The 27,207-nt window shown below is 40.1% G+C and overlaps 2 protein-coding genes across 4 annotated transcripts; one reads left to right on the top strand and one right to left on the bottom strand.

Annotated features, from left to right (window-relative positions):
• Positions 1-81: 81 nt before the first annotated feature.
• Positions 82-4,848, bottom strand: clec3ba (C-type lectin domain family 3, member Ba). Its single transcript, XM_064343936.1, has 3 exons — positions 4,437-4,848; positions 3,668-3,766; positions 82-2,901 (listed from the first exon to the last, which is right to left on the bottom strand). Exons 1-3 carry the CDS (start codon positions 4,525-4,527, stop codon positions 2,501-2,503), a joined length of 591 nt encoding a protein of 196 aa, XP_064200006.1. The 5' UTR covers positions 4,528-4,848; the 3' UTR covers positions 82-2,500.
• A 1,702-nt stretch (positions 4,849-6,550) lies between these two features.
• On the top strand, positions 6,551-27,136 carry LOC135259469 (palmitoyltransferase ZDHHC3). 3 transcript variants are annotated; one of them, XM_064343923.1, is made up of 7 exons: positions 6,551-6,895; positions 11,765-12,091; positions 12,399-12,523; positions 12,857-12,953; positions 13,825-13,906; positions 15,823-15,953; positions 18,130-21,612. In XM_064343923.1, exons 2-7 carry the CDS (start codon positions 11,789-11,791, stop codon positions 18,286-18,288), a joined length of 897 nt encoding a protein of 298 aa, XP_064199993.1. In that variant the 5' UTR covers positions 6,551-6,895; positions 11,765-11,788; the 3' UTR covers positions 18,289-21,612. The 3 variants fall into 3 exon arrangements, with proteins under 3 accessions (XP_064199993.1, XP_064199973.1, XP_064199983.1); XM_064343903.1 differs by lacking the exon at positions 18,130-21,612 and adding an exon at positions 26,081-27,136 and having other exon boundaries at positions 6,555-6,895; XM_064343913.1 differs by lacking the exons at positions 6,551-6,895; positions 18,130-21,612 and adding exons at positions 7,048-7,289; positions 26,081-27,136.
• The last annotated feature ends 71 nt before the right edge of the window (positions 27,137-27,207 follow it).

Raw genomic sequence — 27,207 nt, 5'->3', positions numbered from 1 at the left:
GTGTGTGCTATTGAGCTTTATATGAAGGCCAAGAATGAGATGTTTTCTTGCTTCCCGATTCAATGTGTTTTTAAGGAAAGGTTATCATATGGGGGTATTTCACAAGCAGGTTAAGGAGTTAGCTGGCTGACTTTGTGAAATATTTTGAAGTTACCTAGGCTTTTATCCAATCATATTTCTTTCTATAAAATAAGTTCTGAAATGTATCTGGCTAACTACTATATCCCATTTGAAATCCACCCTGTCTTGACATATGAAATCACAAAAGCAAGCAAAGGTCACCCCTTTGACCGAAGCTCATGGTATGTAGGAAATGTCTGCATTTCACCCCTTTGATGCAAACACAACGGAACCAAGTTCAGTATGCTCACAATGAGGAAAGTTAGCTTTTCTGTGTTTTATTGCTGTGAAATATTTATGTAATGTAATTTTAATACATGTTTTACTGGACATTAGTGTATTTTTATATAAAAATCTTATGAAAAAAAGAATGTGTTTTAAATTTTGGCATGTGTGGAAACAGGATTAACCTTTGTGATTTTTGTTGGCTAGAATAAATAAACATCATTTTACTTTAAAATAAATAAATGGCTTGAGTTTAAATACACTGTATGTAAACTAAGGTTTAGTAGTGGTCAAATTCAACAACGACATCGCTAGATTGACCAATTGACCCATTCTATGATTAGCAGAAAGGTAAAGTTAATGAAAGATCGTGTAATTTACTTGTAATCGTGTCAACCTTTGCCAAGATTGCTACAAATGTGCCTTATGAACTTTCTTGGCCTGAACTTTTGGCCTGAAAATTTTGCTGCACATGGGGGCAAGTTGGGAAGAGCTTTCAGTCAGATGAAGAGCTAACTTTTGATCTTTTATCATTTAGCTTAAATATCAGGTAATGTTTTTATCACAAAAAGCACATAATAGGGGTGCTCATATATTAAGAATTCCAGTTACAGTTGATCAAGGCTGTTTACTTTTGAGATCCAATAACACATCAGCAATATTTGGAAAATAAAACTAAATTTTTTTAATAAGCTGTCACATAAATGTAAGAAGTAGATGAACACCAAACCCCCCAGTAGTAGCATTCCAATAGGACATAAAATCTGTGTGCTATTATCCACACAATAATAATAAAATGAAAGGCTGTTGAGCAGTTTAAAGGTTTTAATTATTTAAGAAATGAATATTTTTCTAGTCTAACATCAGGGAGATATTTTTTCTCAAATGTAACTAATAATGAAATCTGAAATATTCCACATTAATGTCAATATGAAAGTGTAAAATGAATGACCACAAAATATACTGTAGAAAATCTAAATGCATATAGAGTGTAAGCACTGTACTCACCAGCATCTAACTTGAGCCTACATAAATAAGCTGGAATTGTTCTTTAAAATAAGAAAGTAGTGATGTTCACCTTTAAATCTTTAGCTGTATTGTTCCATACTTTTCAAATGAATCAGCTCATTTGTTGCTTTGTTAAATCTTGTAATATGGTTGACACAGCATGTCTATTACTGACCAAAACTAAACAGGATGTCTATTATTAACCTAAACTAACTCAGATTAGTGATAGATGGTGAGTACTTAATACTAGAAAGTTCAATTTACCTTTCATAGCCATTCTTATGAAACACAATGTTTTAAACTGCAGTCACACTGGAACAAAAACATAAACTGAAGATCAGCATAAATAAAACTTTTTACATTTAGCAGATCCCTGTGTAGCCCTGTAGAAATTAGAAACCATGGAAAGTTTAGGCCTATCTATTTTTGGCCAGCCCTATAAAATAAACTATAGTTACTATGATATAATACTAAATTAAAGAACTAAATTATATAACGATAAAATAGATGTAAAACACGTGTTCTACAGTATATATGGATTAAAATCTAAAGCAGGATTCTTTAGTTCTTCCGATTCTTAAATCTCATATGTGATAATCTTTTTAAAAATGGTGTGCACTGGTGAGATGTGGCAGTCTGTAGGGCAGCCAACTCTCAACTCACATGCAACTCCTGTGTGGTCAGTGGTTACATTACCTACTATGGCACTTTCTGTATGGTGATCCCTCTTCGCTTGTCCCCTGTCTGAATAAAGTGGAAAATGCCTAAGGACGGCAGACTATCTCCTCTCCTTTAAAAAACTGTGCACAGGGTCCAGAGATGTCCTATTAACTATTTATATACATATGAATAAGTTGCATTGAACTTCCTTTACAGTCCTTTCTAAACAAAATATTTGTAGCAATTACTTCTTATTCTGAAGTCACAATTATTTGATACATCTGAATAGTAATTCTTTTGGTAATCAAAGTGCCTGTATGGCATGCATGTACACGTATGTAGATGTATGGCAGGCCATATTTATTTTATACTTCTGATAGTAATTCTTTTGGTAATCAAAGTGCCTGTATGGCATGCATGTACGCGTATGTAGATGTATGGCAGGCCATATTTTGCCACCGGGCGACAAATCAAAGAACTCTGGCTCTTAGACGATGTTGAATTCGCAAACAGAAGCTTTCTCAGCGCGGCAGCTCTCATCAAACCACTTCCCGTTGGCGGTGGTGGACAGCACAGCACAGTTCTGGTTGCGCTCTCCGTCAGGCTGGTGGGTAATCTCCGTTTCCCAGTTCTTGTAGCGCACAGTGGCACTGGCCTGATCCAGCCAGCTCCCCTCGGTCAGGATGTCATTAATGCCCAGCCACACCTGCTCCTCGGGCCCCACGCTCCGGCGCACATACTCGTACAGCTGGTCATTCTCGTCCCCGGTCAGTGGGGTACTCAGGGTGCCCCCCTTGGCAATGCAGTCTTCGCTCGCAGCATGGTAGCGTTTCTTTGTGTCATCAGCCAGGTAGCACTTGCCATGGATCTTGGTTCCTTTCAGACAGACTGAGTAGAACAGCAGCACAGAAAGAAACAGGGTGATTCAGGTAATTTTGAAAGGGGTCTGAGTAAGCATCCAAAACTTTAAGTTTGTGCAGGCGTATACTGCGACTTGAACACTAAAAATCAGCTGTTACACTCCATGGAGAGGGAACAAACTATGTAATTTTTGCAATATATCTCTAACGATAACAGTAATGATGTCTAACAAAGACAAACCAGACAAGACATCCCATGAGCTCTTCAGACCTAAACAAGACATCTTGTTTAAGGTTTCAGTACACCTACAACTGGAGTCCAGATGGTGCTCTATAATAATAAGTATTTTGAGTGATATGGAACACCTGTCTACATTCTAAATATTGTCTATGTCCTCGGGAATCCTTATTTTCAAACAGGGCCTATCTGGAAGACATTATAGCTGCTAGCTTCAAAGTCTGTGATGAAAGAGATATACTACAACCCCCTGCTCCTTGCATTCTACATACTTTAAAACCAGTTGAACATGTAATAGGAAATGAATCCCTGCCTCTAGAAATCATAACTACTAATCCTGGCTGACATTACTGGTATATTACATGATGGTTGAGTGTAGCTCCAAATATTAAAAGACACAAGTAGACTGCAAAAGAGGAACAGTCATTGCCACTCTGTAAATATTATTTTTATGGTTGTTGTTGTTGCTGTTGTTGCTTCTGCTGTTGTTAGTATTATTATTACTATTATTCCCATGGGATTTTCAGACCAAAACAAAAATGTCAAAATTGTCTACCTGTTTGCAGAGCTTGTTGCTCTTTCAGTAGGTTCAGCTCCTGTACAATGTTTTCTATCTGTTTCTTTAGTTCCTCGATAGCGGCCGCGTTTCCACCATCTGGATGAAGCATCAAATGTTTATGGTTAGATTTAAACGCATCCGAATAGATATTACTGCATCTGGGACAACGGTCAATTTGAAGTGCATTTACTTGCAAAATGTTTGGCCAGATGAACACAGATCAACATAGTCAACTTCACGTAGCAAAATGGAAATATCAGAGCAAAGCTGGTATCAGAGAACTAGACACAATATTGAATTTAAATGTTTCCATGAATAATCAGTTTCATCCATACTGCGTTTAGTGCAATATAGGAAAATCTTATCATTACCTTCGTGGATCCGGAAGAAATGTTCTGGATGGAATCCGGATCACATGTATTACACATGTACCCTGTATATTTTTATTCATACTCGCGTGTAAAATGATCCCATCCACATAACACCTGCTCTTTGAACACGATATTTGTACGTTCTATGAGCTATTTGATTTTAATGATGAATTATCAATGTTGTAATGTTTTCCTTAATCGTTCGTTTTCAAAGAAAAGGTTGCGTTTTCATATTTTCTGTCCTTGTGAAGCATAAACGTTTAGAAGACTGTATCTGGCCTCACGTAACGAGACGCTTAGTATCAACTGTCAATTCGACAGTTGTTATTGTTATGTTCAACTGTCAGCACATTTGTATTAACTGAAAAAAGAAACAGCCTATCAGCTGTACCTACCTTTCTTGCCATTCTTTTTCTTGGGAGTTTCTTGGAGTGAGTAATGCACGAGAATAATAAGACAGAACGTCAGACGCGCGCTTCTGAACATTGTTGAACCGAAGAATGTACCAATCTAGCGTAATACTTTATCTGTATTGTCTCCTTAACAGAAATACGCGTTTATCAAAAGCGTATGGTTTACGGGAGAAAAAAAAACCTTCAGAAACAAGGATACCTAAAGGTCATGTTAGCCCAACACGGCGATTTTACGCACGCCAAAAGTTCATAGGTAATTCGTTGCAGACCATGAACAGGATGGGAAAACCCTGCCTGAATCTCCCCAAATGGCTAAGCCTACCCTGACTTTCTTTTTAAAATGTGAGGGCGGGGTGTACAGCACTCCCAGACTATTTCGCAATAATAGATTTATGTTTTTCTTGTTTTAGTAGGAAGGTTGTACACTCTGGCTAAAATAAATTCTATGCCCTACTACATATTATTCGATTCTGTACACTTTTTTTGCACTAAATACATTTAGCATTATTTAATTTCTTGGTAGACTGCCCTTAACTACGGTGAGATTTGTGGTGCAACTGTTGGGTGAATTATTTTTACCAATATCATTGAACCCGTTCACTTCATGCAGTGTGCATGAAGATTTCCACAGCTACGGCAGTAACAGAATTCCTGCAAATGCAATCTTGAGTGCATTTGAATAGTAAATACATAGCAGCAAGTCTTTCTCCTTTCTCCTGCAAATCCAGCACACAGGAATCAGATTCAAGCACATCATTGAGCTTGAAATAAACTCAATGGGATTATTTCCCTGTGGACCAAAACACTACAGAAATGAGAGGCAAGCCTGAATCTGTTTCCTCTGTGCGCTGGATTTGTCTCAACAGACACGTGACAGGAGTTGCATAATGACGGAGAGAAAGAAAAGAAAAGGGGTGCATGTGCATGGCTATAACCCAGCTATAAAGAGTGCTTGTCCAGAGGATGGCAAACAAGACCAATGCTCTGTCATTCAATCTATTCCCTCCAATGCTGCACATTAAAAATGAAATAAAATGGTTAATCTCTGGCTGTGGCTCCTGGGGTTTCCAGACAAAAGAAACACAGCAGTCTTCATACTCACCCTTAATGTCTGTGAATATTTTCAGTGTGAGTTAAAACTAAGCATTGACCCCACAAACGATTTTTCTCCTTTCATAGTGGCCAGATGAGCTCTTCTGAGAAAGAGCCACAAATTAGGATCCTGGGTGTATTAAACACACAAATGCATAAAAGCATGAACACAGTCAAGCCTTTGTAGTCAAACATAGATACACAAACGCACATGCGTACACTCAAACACAGTCCAATCCTCTAATTTCTGTGAAGTGAAGAATCTGTAAATTGTTCAGTGGTTTCATCTTCACCATTGTTATCATCAACATAGATGTCAAACTTCTGACACTCTTTTCTTGCACTTGGACCCATTGCTTTTACATTAACATACATAACCTATATAAGTATTATTTATCACAATATCCCTGCCATGAAAAAGCATGCATTTTCTATGCTCAATTATACATTTGTTAAGGTCACAGAATTTGGTACTTTAGATTAAACCTAGGCTTCTGCAGAGCACTTTTGCCATCTAGTGGTTACTTATGTGAAAATAATTTAATATCAGTGCTGAAAATTACGCAAATGTTATACCATATCTTTCTACCAATTTAAATTAAATAATTACTTATGGCACTTGGTACTTTACTACAAATGTAAGGAAAATATGTTTTAATTTTGTTAATGTTTATAATTTAACATTTATATTAAGTTATATATTTGTAGCCTAGAATAGGCCATTCGCTTTTTAAAATAAGATAGGCCTAATGATTTATTCTGGCAAGAAAAGTAGAATTTATACTTTGGATTCTCTTTCATTGGTATGCCACTGCCGTTTTGAATGAAAGCGTGAACAGCAATATCCAAGTAATCCCATTGATGCGCTCAAGTAAACATGGTTAGTTCGTGAGAAGTGGGAATACAGTACATTGAGCTGTGTAGGTATGTCTTGCGCTTCATATGGAGACGACCGCAGGAAGTCTCGCCTCTGGAGCACATCAGACTTCCTGTTCTCCTTCGTTTAATTGGCCAGAATTTGCCAGATATTACAGAAGGGCGATGAACGAACAGCGCCGACGTTTTGAGCAAGGGGAGCCAGTTGGCTAATAAGCTAACACTTTGGCTCTTCAATATGAAAACATCTTAAATCTGCAACGAAAGTAACTATGTAAATCACGTCTTAAATAGCCAAATCCCATCTGTTTTAATCGGAAAAGAGGAGACGTTACTTTTTTGGAAAAGAGTCCTGCTTACGGTGTGTGTGTCGTTGATACAAGTAGGCACGAGGCTAGAGGGATACACTTCCCGGGCTGCAACAAACAGTTTCTGGGCAGTGCGCAAACGCACCATCGTCATCCAGGCAAAGGGTGGGTGTGATACAATTAACGTTAGATTTTTACGCCAATGCCAATAAACCTAATTGAGTCATTAATATGGCTAGCTACGGTAGCAAGTTTCTCTAGGCGGTACTATTGACGTTATGATACTGTAACTTGGTAGCTAATTAGCTAGCAAACGTTTGACAGTGGCGAGAAGTGCCAGTGCTTGTTCAGATGCATTAGAAAGCTCTGCATTTTTGCTGGCTTTCCGTTGACAAAACTGTTGGAAGCCAGTTAAGTTAGCAATGTACTTGTTATCTGACCTGACAACGTTAAACAGATTCATTCAAGAGCGCTGGATAAATTGGAAGCTTTTTAAATGAAACTAGCTGTATATTGGTCATTTGTCCGTCTACATCTTTTTTCACCACCTTGATGATAGGTAACCTCAGCTAACTTGCTCTGGGTGACCTGCGACTTGTCGTTTAGTTTGATGGGTAATGTAGCTAGCCAGTTTAGAGTTAGCTAATTAACATTTACGCTTGCTATCAGTCTATGCTACTACTACAAGAACAGTTGCTGTGTTACGCGTTAGCTTAGCTGCGTTTACCAAATAGCTTACGCTGTACGTGAATTTAGGTACCTAGCACATTAGATGGCAGATGCTTCGATTGCTGCCTATTCCACTGTCATTTAATCAGTTTAGATAGATGTTGATAAGCTTGTCTTGAGGTCAATTATCCCATATTAGCCCTATATCGATATGTTGTGTATACGTTGGTGGCTGGTTCATGGGTAATTTAAACAAAACATTTCATCGTGAATGCTTACCTAGCCAGCTAGCATGATAGTTCAATGTAGATAACCTTTTCTGGTATTTTGAAAGGAATGCGTCCTAACCAGTTATGTAAAAATAATTGCCTGCTTCACACGAAAATTATTCACCTTTAACAGTCCATATGGCTCGTCAGTTGTTTCTCAGGCGCACTCGTATCTGTTAACAATTATTACTACATTTACGAAGTACACAGCTGTAAATAAGGAAAATATTGAAATTGAAAACCGAGTCTATGCAATATACCAAGAACTGCTTGATTGATGGGGTCTTTAACCCATGATAAATCAGCCCTGATAAGCCAGAAGTTGCAGTGGCAGTGCTGCAGTCCAATTGATTCTGTTTCTGTGCGTTGCAGATTATAAAGTTGCAGTGTTCCACTGCCACAATATCTCATTACATTATTTGCATGTATTTAAAAGCCCCAATCCATGTATAGCCTTAACGTTTTTTTGAACCTCAGATTTGAATACATAGACTAGCCAAGAGATACTGAGCTGCACTGTCACGCCCTAAATTCAAAACCTGCTGTGGAGTCCATCCTCCTCACTATATATGCACACTTTCCTATATCATAATATGCAGCTGATATTTCTTGTGACCACAATAAAATGCAGGGAGTGTTTCATTTCTGTGTGTGAGGCTGGGGGTGTGAGCTTTATCAAGTCCTCTCTCAAAGTGAATTCCTGTTGTGTTAATTAGCTTCCTTATAACCAGTCCAGTCTTATTTAAGGTTCTGTGTCTTTAACAGCTTGGAGAAAATGTGCATATCTTTTACCAGATTTGCTATAGAGCAGAAACTTGCTGCCATCACTGTCCAGAGGTCATTGATATAGACTTGGCAGTGATGGCTGATTCTTGCATTAATCAGTCATCTCTGCACTGGTGAATATTTAGGCTATTTAAATTCCTTAGAAGCACATAGGCCTAGGTCTGACATATGTTACATCATTTGTTTACATGCATACAAAGCCACAATAAAGCAGTGGTCATTTTTAGACTGGTACTATCAGTAATGAATTCTCAATTGACATATAAACCTAAATGATAATGAAGTAGGTTTTTTTCCCAATTTGAATGTATTGGATTGTGCATCTGCTTGATTTCTCATTGTAAAGAAACAATTAGCATGTTATTCCCCTGTTCAGTTTTTCGGTTTGTATTGATATTCTTTGTTCTCCTGAGAACATCATTTAGGAAATAATAATATTGATAATAATTTTACATAATCCCTGCCTGTGAAACTTTTTTTTATTCTGGGAATATTCTAGAATACTAGAGTGGCAGTATTGTCTGACTCTTTGAACACCCATCAGAAAACTTGAATGGCTTGCCATTTTTTAAAATGAGATGAAGGATTTTTAAATGAGATGATGCATTTTATGTGTAGTGAAAAAGTGTGCTGAAGAACTGACACTGACTTAACAATAGTGTAGAATAAGGTTTGTATGTCTTGTTCAGTAAGGGTCGGTGTTGGTTCAATTACACGCCTGGTTCTACTAATCAAGGTCCTTAGCATAGACTAGTGTTGATTAGTAGAATAAGGTGTGTAAAACACAGTCTATCAGGGCACTGCTGACGAACCTTGGCAAGATGCATAACCCAAGCCTCTGTGGTCATGCATGGATAATGTGTAAAAATATAAATGGATAATATTCAGTGATTTAATCCATCACCCTAGTTGTTGTGGACAAAGCAGATTTGTGGTTCACTTTATAATAAATGCCTCTTCTTTTAATGTGCTCTATTCTAAATTAGCAGCAAATAGACTTTTGCTTTTCAGTGTTTATTGCCTTTGGCATTGGGCAGTCATTGAGCAGGTAGCCTGGCATAATTACATGGGCAGGGCTGTCATTGTTGAGCATCTTTTTACCTATTGAGCTAGTTCCATTTGAGGTTTATAAAACTCCTGTTAATCCCATTAAACTGGTAGTTGCATACAGGCAGGACTCTTTGTGAATGTGCCAGCAGGCTTAAGCTGCAAGCTGTATTTTAACAATGAGCATATGAAGCAGCTGTAGGAATGATGGTCTATTCTGAGACTCCCTGACTGCCTCTCTCCCATTAAATCACTGACTCACTCACTCACTCATTGATATCATGACTGACTGACACACTCAGCTTCTCTCTAACCGACCGACTCGCTCACTGCCTCACACTGACTGAATCTCTTGCTCCCAGACTGTTGGACTGACTCAATCACAGACTGACAGGCCAGCTGAGTGTGATTGAGTGTGCAGCTTAGACTGGAGTAAGTGTTTTTTTATAAAGGCTTTATGAGCTGCACCACACATCTCACCAATAAGAGTGTTTTAATTGGAGAGAGGGTACAGTCATTGAAGAGAGCTTGCTCAGTCATAAGGTTCTGTCGTTATCTGTAGTATCTATTCACCCATGGGTCCAGATGCGGTGACAGCTTTTGAAGGGTGCCTGTCCAGGTGTTGTTCGGTCAGTAGAGGGTAGTTCCTGTTGTGGCCGTTTGTGTGACTAAGATTAGCAGTACACTGCGAAGAGCCACGTGGCCCTGCCCCATCTTGTTTTGACTATCAGTGGCAGCAGATGGTCCATCCCTAGCACCCGTGAAAGCCATACTCTGCTTCCTTTGTGGGAAGCCCTAATCTGTTCTCCAGGGACTATGGGTGGCTCGGGGAGCTGTGAGGGGCCCTGCAGCAAGGCTGTAGCAGCTCCCCAGACTTCAGGTAACAGCGGCACACCTGGGTGCGCCTGTCCCTAGTCAGTGCCTCTTGTTGGCTGGCTCAGATGTGTACTTTTTAGTGAGCTTCTGTAGGGACAGATCCTGGCAGCGGCATGGCTGTTTTAGCTCAGGTCGGGTTACCTGACTGGAGCCCTTTCAGGAACTACATATTGGGTTTTTATGTGAGCTGCGTACATTGTCCTCAGCAAGAGCTGCTGTTAAGTGAGCAAGCAATGAAATGCTAAATGAACAGTAAAATTACTTGGCTAATTTTAGCAAAACTGGTCAAACAATATCCTTAACTGGTCAGAGTGAGAAATACATCTATGTGGTTTCTCTGTATTTTAAACTGATTGAAATCTCATTAATAGTGTTTTAAGTGAGATTATGCTGAAAGACACTCGAGTTAAGCCAACTGGGAAAGGCATTAAACCCTGACATATCGACATAACAAGATTAGAGGAGTAAGCCTTACTGAGACATACACACCCACGCAGCTTCTCCAGGCAAGATTATAGTTTCCAGCATTTGATTGTCTTCAACAGTGATGAATTTATGACCCAGATAGTTTATTCCTTTACATGGTTTTGACACAGTGGATCTCACCTTGCTTTATAGGCAGCACAACCTTTAGACAAGAACCATAACCTGAATAGACTTTGGTAAGAGGAAAAATAGTTCTGTTGTGTGAGAAAAGAAACAGTTGTTCATGAAAGAGGACTGGTAACATTTCTGTATTTTCGTAATAATCCAGTGATATTTAGAAGTTTCATTGTTTGCTGGATTTAACGTACAAGCCAGTATAAACTTTATTTGCTTGCAATCCTGCATGTCATAGACACGTGAAAGGGTAAGCAGAAAGCGCAATCTCAGTAATTGGTTCTTTATTTCAACATTTAGCAAGCTTCAATAATGCATTGGCCACAGTCTGCACCGGCACGGTCCTGATTCAGTACCAGACCAAGAGGCCTATCTGTGAACCGCAACAGTGCGTTAAAACGATGAGCCACCCAGCAGCCCCCATAATATATCATTGTTGACCTGAAGTGTAGTATGTTATAAATTGTGAAGTTATGAACAATAAGTGTCCTCTGCGAAATCCTAAGCTGCAACAACAGGCATGTAGGGATGTGCCAGTCCCGCACTTCTGTGCCAGCGATATCATTGCAAACATTGCGTATCCAAGTTTAGTGAAAACAAATTGTAAATTTGTTTCCCTATTTTCCCGCCAGGAAAAGACGGGCCATGACCAGTCAGGAAAAGGCTTAATCGTTCTAGAGAGTGTGAGGGGTAATTTTGTTGTTTCTGTTTGGAAGTGGGGAGTGTGCGGATGACTCATCACGCTCACTCTCTCACTCTCACCCTCTACCTTCCTCCCCACTGCCAGCATGCCCATACAGTGTTTGGTAGGATGAGGAGCCCCGCCCACCACTGCAGGGACATTGAGAGGCAAGCTGGTTACCTGCAGCCTGAGCATTGCGCCCCTCCCCCTCCCCGCGGACGGCCCAGCGCTATGTGGTTCATCCGGGATGGCTGTGGCATCGTGTGCGGCATCATAACCTGGCTCCTGGTCTTCTATGCTGAGTTCGTGGTGGTGTTTGTAATGCTGCTGCCTTCCAAGAGTCTGACCTACAGCATAATCAACGGCACACTCTTCAACAGCCTGGCCTTCCTCGCCCTGGCCTCTCACTTCAGAGCCATGTGCACTGACCCTGTGAGTCACAGCAATCCGGCTCTAATTAAGCCTTACTGCTCATCTCCCCTACACAATCGCGCACACACACACACACACACAAAAACACGCACGCACACTTTTTTCAAATTGTTCCGCTTTTTTTCTTGGAAATGTGGAAGGAAATTAACATACAAGATAGGTCATAAAAAATGATAATTCATTGTAAAATAAAACCTGATCAGGTCCCAACTGACCACCTTGGGCCCTCTCTGATTTGAGGTGGTTTCTTTTGGTCCACTGTGTCGGAAAAAAAGGTCCGTGTGTCTGGTTTCTGTTGATGTAACAGGGAGCTGTGCCAAAAGGAAACGCCACAAAGGAGTTCATCGAGAGCTTGCAGCTGAAGCCTGGCCAGGTGGTTTACAAGTGCCCCAAGTGCTGCAGCATCAAACCTGACCGAGCACACCACTGCAGGTATGGGGAACTCACCCGGGAAGCCCTTCTCACTACAGCGACAGTACAGCGAGCCCTTCATTCTGTCACCCAGTGCACAACTGCAGTTTATCTGGGCAAAACATAAAGAGATTGCACCAGATATGCAGTTGTAATAACATGAAATTTCCAGTATGTGGATGTGCCCCTTTGTCTGGTATGAAGCCCTGACAGTGGCAGTGGTGAATGTGGTCAGCAGCTCTGCAGGGTGGCATATATTCGGCCTTAGTGTTGCCTGCTCCAGGGGCCAGTCGGTTTTGATCCGGTCATGTGTGTGCTGCGTGACCTGACATGCTTGCTGTCTCTCCTTGGCAGTGTATGCAAACGCTGCATTCGGAAGATGGACCACCACTGTCCCTGGGTCAACAACTGTGTGGGAGAAAACAACCAGAAGTACTTTGTGCTTTTCACAGTGAGTGCAACTGCAGAGCTGCCTGTGACGTCCTAGAAACACATGCGCACAGGCTCGATTTATACATGGTGCCATCAAAAATTATTCAAACCACTGATGAATATGAGCAACAAAGGCTGTATAAATGTATAGTACATGCAAATGGGAAAATTGTGTTTTTAAATATAAATACAGTCGCTCAGTCGTTTTGCTTAAGTTTTTCTTCCCCCAGAGAGCTAGGTCTCAATCATTCACATCCCTGTTCCAGTACTTTGTGCACCATCCCTTTGCAGAGATCACATTAGTGGGTCATCTTCTATCGTGTCCATTAGATCCCTCAGATCTATTGGTCTGTGCTTGTGGACTGCCCTCCTCAGTTACAATGACAAACTTTCAGTCTGTTTAAAATCTGGTGATTGAAATGGCGGCCATTGCATAACAGTAATTTTGTGGTCAGTGGACCATGTCTTGGTTGATTTTGAGGTAGGCCTGGGATCAGGGTCTTGCTACTGTAAAAGATCTGTTTGATTTTTGAAGTGAGCTTCCTGGTGAGTGGATTGGAATTGGGTGTGGTGGTAAGATTAAACCAAAATGTAGCTTTTTGGCCACGCATGAGATTAATGGGTTTGACATTGAAAGCTTATGTTGAGGGTGCACAAAATACTGAAAACAGGTATGCAGACCTGTGACATCTTTTTTGAAAATTAGCAAAATCTTGTACCCTGAACAACTATGTTTGTGCATTTTTTGAGAATACAGAAGCTTAGGTTTTTAGACATGTATGTCCACTGGTATCAGTTCTGGTGCCTCTGTTCCAGGTGTGCATAATGATGGTAATGGTGCTGGCATCTCTACGTGTAAGGTATACATAGTACTGATATCTCTGTTTCAGATGTACATTGCCTTGATATCTCTTCATGCCTTGGTGATGGTTGCATTTCATTTCCTCTACTGTTTTGAAGAAGACTGGACAAGTAAGTCTCAGAAAGCGCTTTCCACCCCGGTGTGAGTAACCTAAATCGGACAGACCACTAAATGAACCATATCCCCAAAACCCCAATAGTGTGATTTCTGTTTTCAGGCCTGTTTCTCAGTGTATTACTACTAGCTGACACTACGTTTTTTTGTGCACGCGCTGGGAATGAGTAAAGTATCAGTACTGTTTGTTCAGATTGTGGCATGAATTTAGGCCTCCTGGCCTTTGAGAAATATCTAATATTGTTAGGTCTTTAGTTTATGAGCTGCCTGTTAGCCTATGTATTTAGCCAAAAGGTAACAGCTGAGGAATATTTGCCTAATTCACTCTGTGCTTGGCATTTTTATCCGTGTACATGCGGGTCAGATATGATTGTGCTAGAAAAAGGTCAGGCTGTTGGAAGGTCTTGGGGGGAGGGAGGCATGTGGAGCTCCACATTGCTGTTGACATTTCCTGCTCTGTAGTGTGTTTGTCATTATCGTTATTAGAATAGTCTCACATTCATATTTTGAATTGAAGTGGAGATTTATCTGATTAATGTTCCATTACAGTCTCAGCATTTTGTACTTTAAAAGGCATAAGGGCTGTTTCCTGAAGCCTCATCAATACTCTGCTAAACTGCTGTGGTTTAATGTGTAGTACTGCTGTATATATAAATCCATTTCAGTTCCACCTTTTTGGCCGAAAACATTCAACATCTCAAAAAATTTGACTTTATTATCTGGGAAAAGTCTAGAATTGTTATTTATGGACACCTGGGCTGTGTGGTGTTTTTGATCTCGGGTTTCATTAAAGGAATGAAGTCAGTGAACATACTGCTTTAGCATAAAGACCCTGGAGGATGGAATTTCATCCCTTGCTTATGCTGTGGTGATATCACGTTCTTCGGAGGAGAGTGCGTGCTAGTCTAGGCTCTCCCTCCTCCTCTGCATGCTTTTGGACATTCCAAATTGGGTAGAAAGTGGGGGAAAAGAATTTAAAATACATATTAGTATTTATAACTCTATATCTAAATGTATGTATGTGCTGTTGGCTAGAGCACCTATTTCCAGGATGGACTGGGAATTAAGATGTATTGTATGAAACATACACAGCAAACTGATTTTTAAAATTGTCATGTTTCATGGGCTGAGTGAGATGGTCAAGCCCTTGTAAGGTCCCAAAACAACACTGATTCCAGTTCAGTGGAGTTAGGGTGTAACGAGCAGGTACTGATTCTCATTGTTGGTAATTGCTGCTTTCCCATCCCCAGACATGCTGGTTTTCCAAAAAACAAAAAAGGTGTTTATAAGATTTTTAGTTTATAAGTGTTAATAAGTTATTTTTAATGGTGAAATGCGTTTAATGGTGAAATGCGTAGGAATTTCACCATTCAGAGTTGTTTTGTAAAACAAATGTAGATGCATACAAGCCATTAAAAATATTTAATTTCTTAAGGTCCCAAATGTAAAAAGCTAAGCACACTGTACCAAAAATCAATATCAGAAATTGTTGGGCTACTGATAGCCCAAAAATATTACTGAATCTGCAGAGTTCTTACTGTGTGTAATGAGCTGCTGATAAACTAAATGGTAGACCTTGCGTGCTGAAAACTGATTTAAGAGCAGGCTATGCCATGTAGCACAAACAAGTTTTTAAACTTGATTTATGTTATATTTAAGTTACAGAAAATTATCTCTTTAAACACAAAATAATTTGTGTTGAGCTTACAAAATGGCATGTTTGTCTACCCTATATATTTCAGCCTTAAAACAGTTTTATATTCCAAATTTTGGATACCAATATTTTGGCAGAACCACCGGAGCAAAAATCTTTAAAACCCTAATGCTGATTTCTGATCGGTGTTGCCAAGCAGATGACATTGTGTTCTCTGGCGCCCCCTGGCATAAACATGCGTGTGTTCCCCTTCCCCAGAGTGCAGTACCTTCTCACCCCCGGCGACTGTCATCCTGCTCATCCTTCTATGCTTCGAGGGGCTCCTCTTCCTCATTTTCACATCTGTGATGTTTGGCACCCAAGTCCATTCAATCTGTACCGATGAAACAGTAAGTGACCACACCCTACCTCCCTTTGCCACTCCTGACCCCATCATGTGACCCCTGGTCCTCACCATTTTAAATGCACTGTTTTCATACGTGACCCAGTCTCTCTATTGTGTCAGCACAGATTTGCTCATTTACAGATTGTTGACTCACAGGGTCGATCACGTTAATAATTTAGCCAAGAAAGCACTTGAGACCCACCAGCAGGCAGGCTGGTCAGGTCCAGAAGACCACACAGAATGTTGACACTACAAACAAACAACTGCAGCTACTGTAGCTCTCTGGTTCTCAAAAATGAGATGCTTTGCTGCTTGTCAGCATGTGTGAAATTACATCATCTTGCATTTTTCTTTGTGGTTTGAACTAATAGGTGAACTGATAGGTAAACTTTTTTCTTGAAAAAAAAAACATAGGTAACTGGGTGGCTCTTCTTGTAAGGACACTGTTCTGGTATGTGGATGGGACTCATGATCTGGAATTGAATCCAGACCATGCCAGTGCCAATTGTGGCGAGCAGCCCTGCAGGAGTTGGCTCTAGCATCACTGCTAACAGTGCTGGGATAACAGTGTCTCATTGCGCTCCAGTGACCTTCGCTGATGTTTGAAAAGAGTTAATGTAGATTTCTTTTCCAAATGATTTGCAGCTTAAAAATTAGCTAGGACAGTAATGTACTGGTCTGTTTAAATAGCCGTGATGCGGTGTATCAATGGTAGTGACCAGCCTACCCAGGTTTGTTAAACGCTGAGAACAGTTTCTTCATCCCCAGCCCAGGTGAGTGAGATCAGTGTTAAAGTGGAAGGAGCTCACTATTCAGGCAGCTGATCTCGATGTGCGGGAACCTACGTGGGAGTCACAAGAGCTGATGGGTGCTTGTGTGGTGCCTGGGCTTGGGAACGGTGGGTGGGGCTTGGGAGGTGGGGATCGGTCAGTCGGGATGGGGGGGGTGTATTTCACTTATAACTGGATTATGACTGAACTCTGCCGTAAAATAAAATAAATGATCTTAACTTGCTCTGTTACACATTGCTACTGAATACCTTTCTGGTTTATTCTGAGTCTGTATGGCTGTACAGCTGAGCTCAGGAGAACAATAAATTTGTTCAGACAGATGACCAAAGACTAGGTCTATCCTGTAAAAAAATAACCTGTAACTGGTCTACTTCTACTGCGTTATCTGCTGAGTGCATGCTTGATTAGGGTGGTGACAACGATGGCCTGGAGTATGGAATATGGAGGGTGATTCAGCAGACTTCCTAGGTGCTGTTGGGCTACCCTCCCACCCACCATACATGCAGATTCACTCCTCCTGTGGGATACGACTTTGCTGAAATTTTTTGTGTGTGTCTGAACCACTGAACTGGACTGTTATCCTCCATCTACCTTATGTACCAAAATGCAGCCTGGGTTTTTTATTAGATGGAGCTTACAAGGTTGGAAATATCAGATGGGGCAGTGTTGCAAAAAAGGTTTAGAAACAATGCTCAACTATGCTTATCAGTATGGACTTGATTGATCTTTTCCCTACTGTGATTTATGGTGAAGCACATAAGATCATAGACCTGTCTGCTTCCCAGCCTGCTGTAATACTGTGCTTGCTCTGTGTTCTTTACCTTTCAGCCACTAATAACTGTCTCTCTTTGTCTCTCTCATTTCTAATTTCTTTTTTTCTGCAACTTAATTAGAGGTGTTCCAGTCTAGAACTTTCTTTCTTTTTTTTTTGCATGAACAAGCCCCCTTCCTTTTCCCGGCATAGGGCTTGCCAGTCACCAATCCATATAGTATAGCTACATGCACCTAATCACACACCCATATACTGTACATTCTGAACCACAAGGCGCTTTACTGCACTAAAACTGGCCATTTTATGATGAGACCCTAGCTAAGTTATGCACAGGACCGAGTTGGTGGTGAATTAAATGTACAATTAAATGTCCTTGAACAAATAGCTTAAACAGGAATGGGTACCATGGAGTGCAGGGCTTATAGTTTCCCTAATGATTAACCTGTCAGACATGTTACCCTGGAATGTAGGAGGGGCTGTGGTAGACTAGGGCTTATGCAGCATCGAGCCAGGAAATGGGTGAGAAGTTGAAAATACGATTATTACTGATGGTGAATTTTTATGAATAGGTTTCTGATTCCAGACTTACTGAAGTGCTGGTTGTCTCTTGTTTTCAGGGCATAGAGCAATTGAAAAAGGAAGAGAGAAGATGGGCTAAAAAAACTAAATGGATGAACTTGAAGGCGGTGTTTGGACACCCCTCCTCTATAGCATGGCTCAGCCCTTTCGCCACACCCGACCACGGGAAGGCAGACCCCTACCAGTATGTGGTCTGAAATCAGCGGACACATCTGCCCATGCACCACCTTGTCCCCGCCCCCCCCGACCTTGTTCACACCCCTCCTCTCCCTGTTCTGCCCTGTCCTTCAAGTGCTAAGACTGATGCATGCAGGCGTGCGGGTTCTTCTGTCCTCATTGGCTATTCTGAACATGATTGTAAACCAATGCACACTTTTTTTGTGTCAAACATTTAAATATCTGTTGTTTTTTTTGTTTGGTTTTTTAAAATATGGAAACAGTTGCAGATAAAAAGAATGGCAGTTATCCTGTCAAATCTGCTTTTGTAACTCTGTAACCTTTTGTCATTTGTTCAGCTTTCTTTACCTGAAGCTGTTTACTGTATTAACTGATTCCGTTTTCCTGCTGTTCACTCTAATCTCTCCCAAAGCCCTCCTTTAAAAAACGCTTCCAGTTTCCTCTGTTATGTATCACAGCAGACGTAGCGTTTCTCAGCAGGGGGAAAGAGGCAGTCTGTCCAGAGTAGAGGTCAACAGACTGTTTGGCTGTTTGTGCTGTAGTTCTGTGGCTAGTAAGGAAAGCATATGGAGTGTCAGATGAATCCAGTTTACTGGCTATTTGTAGAAATATAAAACCATGCCTGTTTAAAATGTCAGGATCTTGAAAAAATGAAAATGAAAAATAGTCAACACATTTTAAATTATGAATGAAAATCTTTCTTTAAGGATAGTGAGGGCTTGACAGTTTTTCAGTGAGGGCTTGACATTCATGATAGTGGCATTTTTATTGCGAAAGAGAATGACATAAATCTTCCACACCATTGATGTGTTCTTATAATCAAAACCCCTTTCAGTTGGTTGGCAGTGGTCATATCACTTCATGCTGCATGTTATACCTCGTGGAGAGCTGGTGGAGTGGGTAGCAATTTCTGGTAGTTGTGTTCAGTCCTGTTTGAACAGATGTAGAATAGCTAGATCACGCACAGCATACTTTGAGGTGCATTTTTAATTACCGTCCAGTCGTCCTGGGTATTTACACAGGTACACCCTGGTGTTCTGTAACCTGTGATGGAGCATGATGCTTTCCCTCTGCTTCTGTTCAGTAGGCCTGCCTTTCTTATGTGACATATCTGAGACTGTTGCTGTTAGTGGTCACTTTCTAGTCTTGTAATATGTCTGTGCCTGTGTGAACTGATGCCTTTTTTGCACAGAGTGTCGTTCAGTGGCCTGGTGCTAAGGGGCTCCCGGTGGGCCCCCAGAAGGTTGTTAGTTCAGACTCAACTCATAAAATAAATGGTTTGACAGAAATAGGAATACCCCCCACAGTGAGCCAGTCAGAAAGGGAGAGTAACTGTGTGTGAGTAACACTGGCCTTTCCCTAGGCCTCATTAGCTGGCTGCCAGTGTCAGCCAGCATGAAGGGTAGGCGCCGAGTGTAATAATTATAACCTGTTTATTTTGGCTGATTTCTGCTTTATCCTCAGAACTCGGTCTTGGGTGTTTTCCTTCAATTACTTCAGTTGCAGTGATGTTTGCTTTTGTTTCTTTGGAAAATTGGACCAGGCATGTGGTTTTATTTCGGGGCCCTATCTCCCCTTTAAAAGGCCAACATTTCTTTTTGTTTTTGCCATTTGTGACTCCAGCAGTAGGAAGTAATGGCCAAGTCAAGCACTTTCATAGCTTGCCCATCATTCTCCATTGGTCATGAAGAAGAGCTCCGCTATGTCAGCCAACATGGTCCCCACCCCAGCTTACTAGTGACCTGACACACATTTAACATACTACTATTGAACTATTAGAGATGAATGTTACTTAATTCGCAGAATGAAGGAGCTTCCACATGCAGACGGTATTGGATCATGTAGTTCTGTGTAGTGCACATATCAAGAAGGCATCACACTTTGGTCTGAAAACGTCAAGCAGCAGAAGTTCAGTCTTGCTGAGCGACTCAGGCTGAACAAATACATAGAGCTTCCTGAGACACTGCTTTTAATAAGCTGTCCTTTTATTTTCAGTAAATTGCATCCACAAGCTGCAGGGAGAATGGAGCTTTTCGAACAGGATTTTTGCCAAATGTTTACTTTTTTGTTTGTTGTTGACTATTTTATATTTTTAACTTGATGATTTAATGGACTGTGAAACATGCCACGCTGTCTTGTACTGGGAAACATTGATATACTGTGGTGTATGTTGACAGCATGATTGCCTTTTTTAATATAAGTGTATATGTATGTATATTTGACACTAGGCTGAAATACCATTATTTCTTTTATAAATTGCTGCCATAGATTTAAGTGGTTACTATGGTTGGTGGTATGTAAGTTGATGGGCAGGGATCATTTTCAGCTTTGGCACCACTGTTCTGTTAGATTATGTGTGTGTGTGTGTGTGTGTGTGTGTGTGTAAGTGAACTTGAGAGAGCTTTTCACTCAGAAGAATGGGTTCTGAAAGTATCCTCTGTGTCTCCATAGAGTGGGCTTCCCCAACTCTGTTCATGGAGATTTACTGTCCTTTAGGTTTTCACTACAACCTTAACAAAGCGCACCTCGTTCAACAGCTATAGATCTCGCTGAGCTGCAAATTAGTTGAATCAGGTGTGCCAAATTGAGGATGAACTGAACCTACAGGATGGATCTCAGATACATGGTTGGGCAACCAATCTATGAGCTTTCACAATTTTCACTCTGACAGAGTTCCATAAAGCAGTAAAAGGGGTTGACTTGTGGAGACAGAGGTGGAAAGTCCAGGGGTCAGAAAGTAAAAGTCCTGTCATGCGTTTCTTCCGCCCATGAACTCAGCTAGCTGATTTCACTAATTAGTTCTACCTCCTGGCTGAACAATTTAATTAGGTGATTGGAGCAAAATACCGTGGATGACTTCTTTCTGAACCTGGATTTTCCATATTTGAAGAAAAGTAAAATCATTTCTATTTCTGAGAGTGTAAAAGGGAAAAATTGACCGTGTGTAGTGCTCTATTTATCCAGTGAAAACTTTGAACACCCCTTTTATTTTTCCTAGCTGCCTTGATGAGAAATTACACATCAACCTTGTCATGAGTGGAGCTCCCATGTGCTGTATTTCACTGACGTTGATCAAGCAATCATAAGATGTTCAATGACACAGTGAAAACCTTTGTTTCAAATCTGTGGCCCACCCATTTTTGGGTTAATGAAGCTCCACTCTCGCATCACTTGATTCTCTTACTCAAATTCAAGTTAAGCTAATTAAATAACTGTAGAAAAAAGATGATTTTATGCAGAAATACATGTTAAAATAAGATTGATTAAGGAATTGCATAACCTATATTATGTGCAACACCATTTATGAGGACTGGATTTATTAAAGCTGTAGTCCATTTTTTAAATTGATTCTTCTTTGTTTTTTTTTTTTTTTTTTTAAATGCGCTGTTGCTGAAGCAAAAAAGAGGTAATGAAGCAGGGTGGTTAAATTTGCCAAACTTTCTTTGTCCAACTTTACTTGAATACAAGTGTAAAATAAGGCGCATCTATGATTCACCATGGATAGTTTTTATCTCTGTACTTTATCTCTGGTGGAGGAAGTCGGGTGCCACACCTGCCAGTTGCGTGGGCGCACACACCTTGGTTGCATTGGCAAATCAGCCCAGGGCTTGAAGGCATACTATGCAGGAGTTTTTTAACCTTGGTGTGATCATGCGTTTACAATCAAAGAAATCTCCTCCATCTTCAACCCTGCCCACTCACCCCAAGTACTTGACTTTGGCCATCTACTTACCTAACGTAGCTAGCTGGATAGCTAGTGGTAACGTTAATTACAGTTCCAACAGAAACCATGCCAACTCTGCGCCGTTTTCATCCCCTTTGTGAGCATCAGGTGTCACCATCAAGGAAAAGCAATTTCAAGGTTTGCTCTGGTTTTTGAATAAGATCTGTTGGCTTGTCGTTTTGCTTTGCTGTACTTGTGCTTCACCTGCACCATTGCTGTGGCTAGCTATAAACACTATGCCCAGAAACATCCCAAAAATATTTTAGAAGAAATACAGGCAGAGGGGAACGGATGCAGCAAATGTTTGCAAAGACAGGGACTGCCAGTTCATCATAGATATGACTGAACCTGCTTATTTTATAAATATTTCCTGTATAGTATGCCTTTACAGGTGTGCGTCATGCCACAGTAGGGAGCATAGACCAGAATTTCTAGACAGAGAGAACAAGTGTGAAAAATGGAGAGCCAGGCAGAAAAGCTGGACCACTGAGTATAGTTGAAAGCTTTTGCCATTTGGTTTATTTTGTCTTTGTTATTTTAGTTCATTATTTGTGCGTGGAACCCATGAAGGGGAGTAGTGAAGATTCAGTTGTTTAATGTATACTCTCTAGTCCTATCTATCGGCAATAAAACGCCGGTGAAAACTGCAATTGCCAAATCTCCCTGTGTCCAGCAATACTCATCCTCCCAGGGGTATCACCTGCCATGTGACAATCTCCCATTATTTTTTTCAAATAATAACATCATTATTATTTATAATGTTAATGTTTTATTGGTAGTAGTAGTGATGGTACTACTAGTAGTAGTAATCACCATTATCATAAGTGTGTATTCCCAGTCAAATTTAATTTAAAAGCTTGTGCGAAATTTACTACGTGTTAAGTTGATAAAGACCAAACTACTAGAGTCCTCCCGTGTTATTCCCTGAAGGGCCTCATTCACGAAACATGTATGTTCCGATTTGATCGTAAAATGTTCACAAACGTTTCCATGAACATTTCGGCATTCATCTTTTTAAAAAATCTGAATTTGTTCTTTGAAACGTTCAAAATCTATGTGTTTCGAAAAACACGTATAGGCATGCGTAAACGCAGAACAGGTTTCTATTTAAAGTGCTTTTTTTTTGCAGGCATATTAACAAAAACGTAACCATACTATTATAGGCCTAAATAGGCTATTGATTCTATCTGCATTAACTAACTATATGCATCTCACATTTTTCACTAGTTTTTATTTTTCTATTTGATTTCAAAAATTGATTTTAATGTTTAGTTTTAAAAGCTGGTTTTCTAGTTTTTGTTTTTGCTAGTTCCTTTAGGGCTACAATAAACTTGTTGAACATACAGTATGTAATTTAGTTTTTTTAAGTGATTGTTGATGATGATGATGATGATGATATATTAAGACCCATAAGTACACAGTCAAACCCAACACTTTTAATAATGGTGTATTTTGTGCTGCTTTTGGATTACTTGGCTAATTGTTCCTTGGGGAGAGAGTGCCTCTTTGGTGACCGTGAAAATATGTTTGCAGCGTGATGGATGGTTGATGTTTGATGTTATGGGATTGCTAGGGTGTTTCCTTATGCTGTTCAACATGAACGGGCACACACATCCAATTTACAAACAATTGGCATTCATCATCTGGCACACACATGATACCTACAAAAAAATGAGGGCATGTTTCATGAATTGGTTTTTCCTAGGAACATTTCTAAAGACCAAAAAAGAATTTAAGAAATGTTTTGTGAATGAGCCCCAATGCGCATAAATTTCAATTGTTTATTAGAATATGGAAACCTAAGTTGTTTCAGATAATTTCATCTAGAAAGTAAAGGCAATAAAATGATTTCAAAAAAACATATTTTTCCTCCCCATGGTTTGAGATCTTCTCAGCCTGCAATGTAAGATTATATGCCCTTTGATATTATGTAATCACAAATTAGTTTAGGCCTTTTATATAAGATTGAAAGGCTGTCCTTAAAAAACCGAAATCACCAAATTGCTCATTGCCAGCTATATTCATAATTTTTCATGCAGATGGAGACGAGGTTGAGGTAGTTTGTGTTTTCTTTACCAATTGAGCTTATTACTTATGAGCTTATAAGAAAGGTGTTTTGCAATTAAGGTATGGCCCAAACACAAGAGTGCTGTGGTTTTGTGTGATGAAGCTTGACTTTATTTGACAGTAAATCTATCATACCACATTCATACTTTGTTTCAGCTGTTGTTTTTTTAAATAATCTCTTTTTGGCTTTTGTGGTGATATGCTTCCTTAATCTTATTACCGTACTAAAAATCTTAAGAAAAACAAGTGTAGGTTTTTATGCATACATTTTAAAATAGGTTGATGCTCAATCTTATGAATTGTAATCAATATTTAGTCTGACAGCATACAGGTGAGTGCAATGTGTGTGCATAGAATTACCTGTGGAAGACTAGCATATGCGTATCTGATTGCATGCCTGTTCCACATTCACAAGTTCATACTCTCAGTGGAGTTAGTCTGGATGAGTGCATGTGGTCTGCTCTCTCCATTTCTCATGATTGTAAATGGTGTCTCCTTTACTTTTCTCACTGTGGGTCACTGATTTTGTCCTAACACTTATGCTATTGTCATTCACTGTTAACTTTCTTCTGTACCCTTTCTTAAAGCTGCTCATTCTCTTGGTGAAAACTGAAAAATGTAATTCCCTCAGTTATTAGTGACACTTGCAGTTTGTTCTAATTCAGTAGGACTGGTGAGTAAAGAAGGCTACTAATAATGTCCTCCAGTCTTGTGTTTAGCCCTGAGGTAGCTCACTGAAGAGAATATTGAAGAGGTAAGGTACAGCAACACAAGAGAAAGAACATATTGTATATTGGTCACAGAACATTGATGCCTGATAGCATGTAATAGCATTTGAACAGTAGCATCTGTAGTGCAAGGGTGGATCCAAAGAGCTTGTAGCCTCAACTAGGAATAATTATTTATACACTACTATGAGAGCTTAGAATCACAGAGTTGTATGTGGCATCTTCATCAAAAAAGAGTTATTGACACAGGAATTATATTTATTGTGTCATTTTGCTCTACAATAGATAGAACATCGGAAATGATTTAAACCTGTTAAAACTAATATCATACAATACAAAATAATGTATTATTATTATTATTATCCCCTAATTGTAATACACTCTTCTCAGCTTCTCAATACTATTAACTTCATTATCCCTGGTAGAAACTATTCTGCACTAGTATTGCTGGATTAGGAGAATAATGAGCAGTTATCTCAAAAGTATCTCAATGCTTCAAAGAGTTGGATCATCACATTGGATATCTGTAATGTGGTGCATTTTCATGTGAGATTATTTATGCAAAACATTTCATAAATACCTCAAAAAGACCACTGTCTAGGTGAGATCACGAGCGTTTAGATCTACCCTTATAGTATGTGTGCTCGAAATTCCACCACTTACTATAGGAACATGTATGTCTTAATGGTTTTTTTTCCAAAGGAGACATTTATGAATATTCCTGCGTTTCAGAATACTGGATGTGCATGAATGTGGGATGCATGCTGCATGTGTGCTGCTTTTCCTAGTATCAAATCCAAGCTTTAAAATTAAAAATGAGGAGTTTCTAAGATCTGTAGTGTTCATAGATGCCATATGTAAATGAAATGCTGCAATGGAGGATTATGGCATGAAAGTGTATGTCAATCATGGAATTTTTGGGTAGTGTGTCCTGCCAGGCTCAGTCATGCCAGGCTTATTAGGCGGGTGGATCCTGCCAGCCCACACCAGTCCACAGCTCTGGGACCTCCAGGGTTTTTAGGCCAGGCTTGGCGCAGTGGTGGACACACTCTAGTTTTTAAACTGGCGGGGTAGAATTGTTGAATAGTACTTTCATGTTGTTATTTTATTCCTATGTTCTGATTCTTATGTTTGTATGTTCATTCCAGTGATTTGTGCCATATTTAACAATTATGCTGCTTATTGGGGGGTCTAGCCAGACTGAGCCATTCTACAGCTCACTTAGGGGGTGGGATCTTGCCAAATGAAGAAATTCCATGTCTCATTTTACGGGGGTGGGTTTTGTCCTTGCAGGGCATTGAACGTCTGAAGGGTGAGAGTGCCACCTGGGAGAAGGTGGGGTGTTGGGAGGCCATGAAGGCAGCCTTTGGGGGTCCCCTGTCTGTGGCCTGGCTTAGCCCCTTCACTGATCTCTCCTGCAAGAGACAGCACTCGCCTCACATCCACACCACCCCCCAAGGGGAGATTATCGAAGAGGACGTGATCGAGATCCCTCTGGAGTACTGAGCCGAAGGGGGACACAGTCTACCCACAGTGCCTTGCATCTGGACCAACTCAGGAACTTGAAAGATCCACTTGTTCTATACTGGGCTTCATGCACTCACTGGTTCCACCCAGCATCAGACTTTTTTTTTCGACAGGTCGCAGCTTAACTCATGATGTAGTGGGTAAGAATGTATATTTATCCAGAACAGTGCATGGTTGGCTCAAAGATAAGACACTACTATTACTCATTTAAGCAAGATTACTTCACCTGTATGGCTTCAGTCAACATCGAGCTGCGCTATTGCATAATGTGTAAACTAATTTTTACAGACATCGCCCCTGGGTCAGGGAGTCTGCTAAGTAAATACGGTATATTATCTCCATGTCACTGATGTTTCAGCAGCACAGAGGCATAAGGAATCTGCAGCAATATTAGTTGTGGCCTTAGAGTGGAGATTTCTTTTTGTTTTTTTAAATATTTTGTTGGATATTTTATTTTATTTTATACATAACTTGATCCAAGCGTGCCTTATTCACTTCTATCTGCAATGCATCAGAACCGTTTTGTGTAAATGGATGAGCTAAAGTGTGCAATGAGTTTGCCTCACTACAGTTTTTTTTGAAACATTAACATGCACTCAAAGTATTTTACATGTAAATCTGAAAGTATTGTGTTTATCTGTATACCATCCACCGCTGCTGTGGCAAATTAAAGGCACATTTTTGAGGACAGAGGGCAGTGGGCCTCTGGAGGATGGGAGTAGAACATTCCGAACAGGTGTGGTTTTAAGATGACAGGACCTTGAACACTGTGTTGCCTGTGTTCATAACTGTAAAATGTAATTAAAGGGAATTTTCATTGCTCCCCGTCTCATCCACTGCCTTCTTTAAATCTACAGTAACCCATCCGTTTTCTTCTTTTCTCCCTTAATTTG

The sequence above is a fragment of the Anguilla rostrata genome, chromosome 1, assembly GCF_018555375.3.
Source record: "Anguilla rostrata isolate EN2019 chromosome 1, ASM1855537v3, whole genome shotgun sequence".
NCBI classification, from domain to species: Eukaryota; Metazoa; Chordata; class Actinopteri; order Anguilliformes; family Anguillidae; genus Anguilla; species Anguilla rostrata.
Note: the sequence above shows the minus strand (reverse complement) of the source record. Positions and strands in the feature narration are given on the sequence as shown.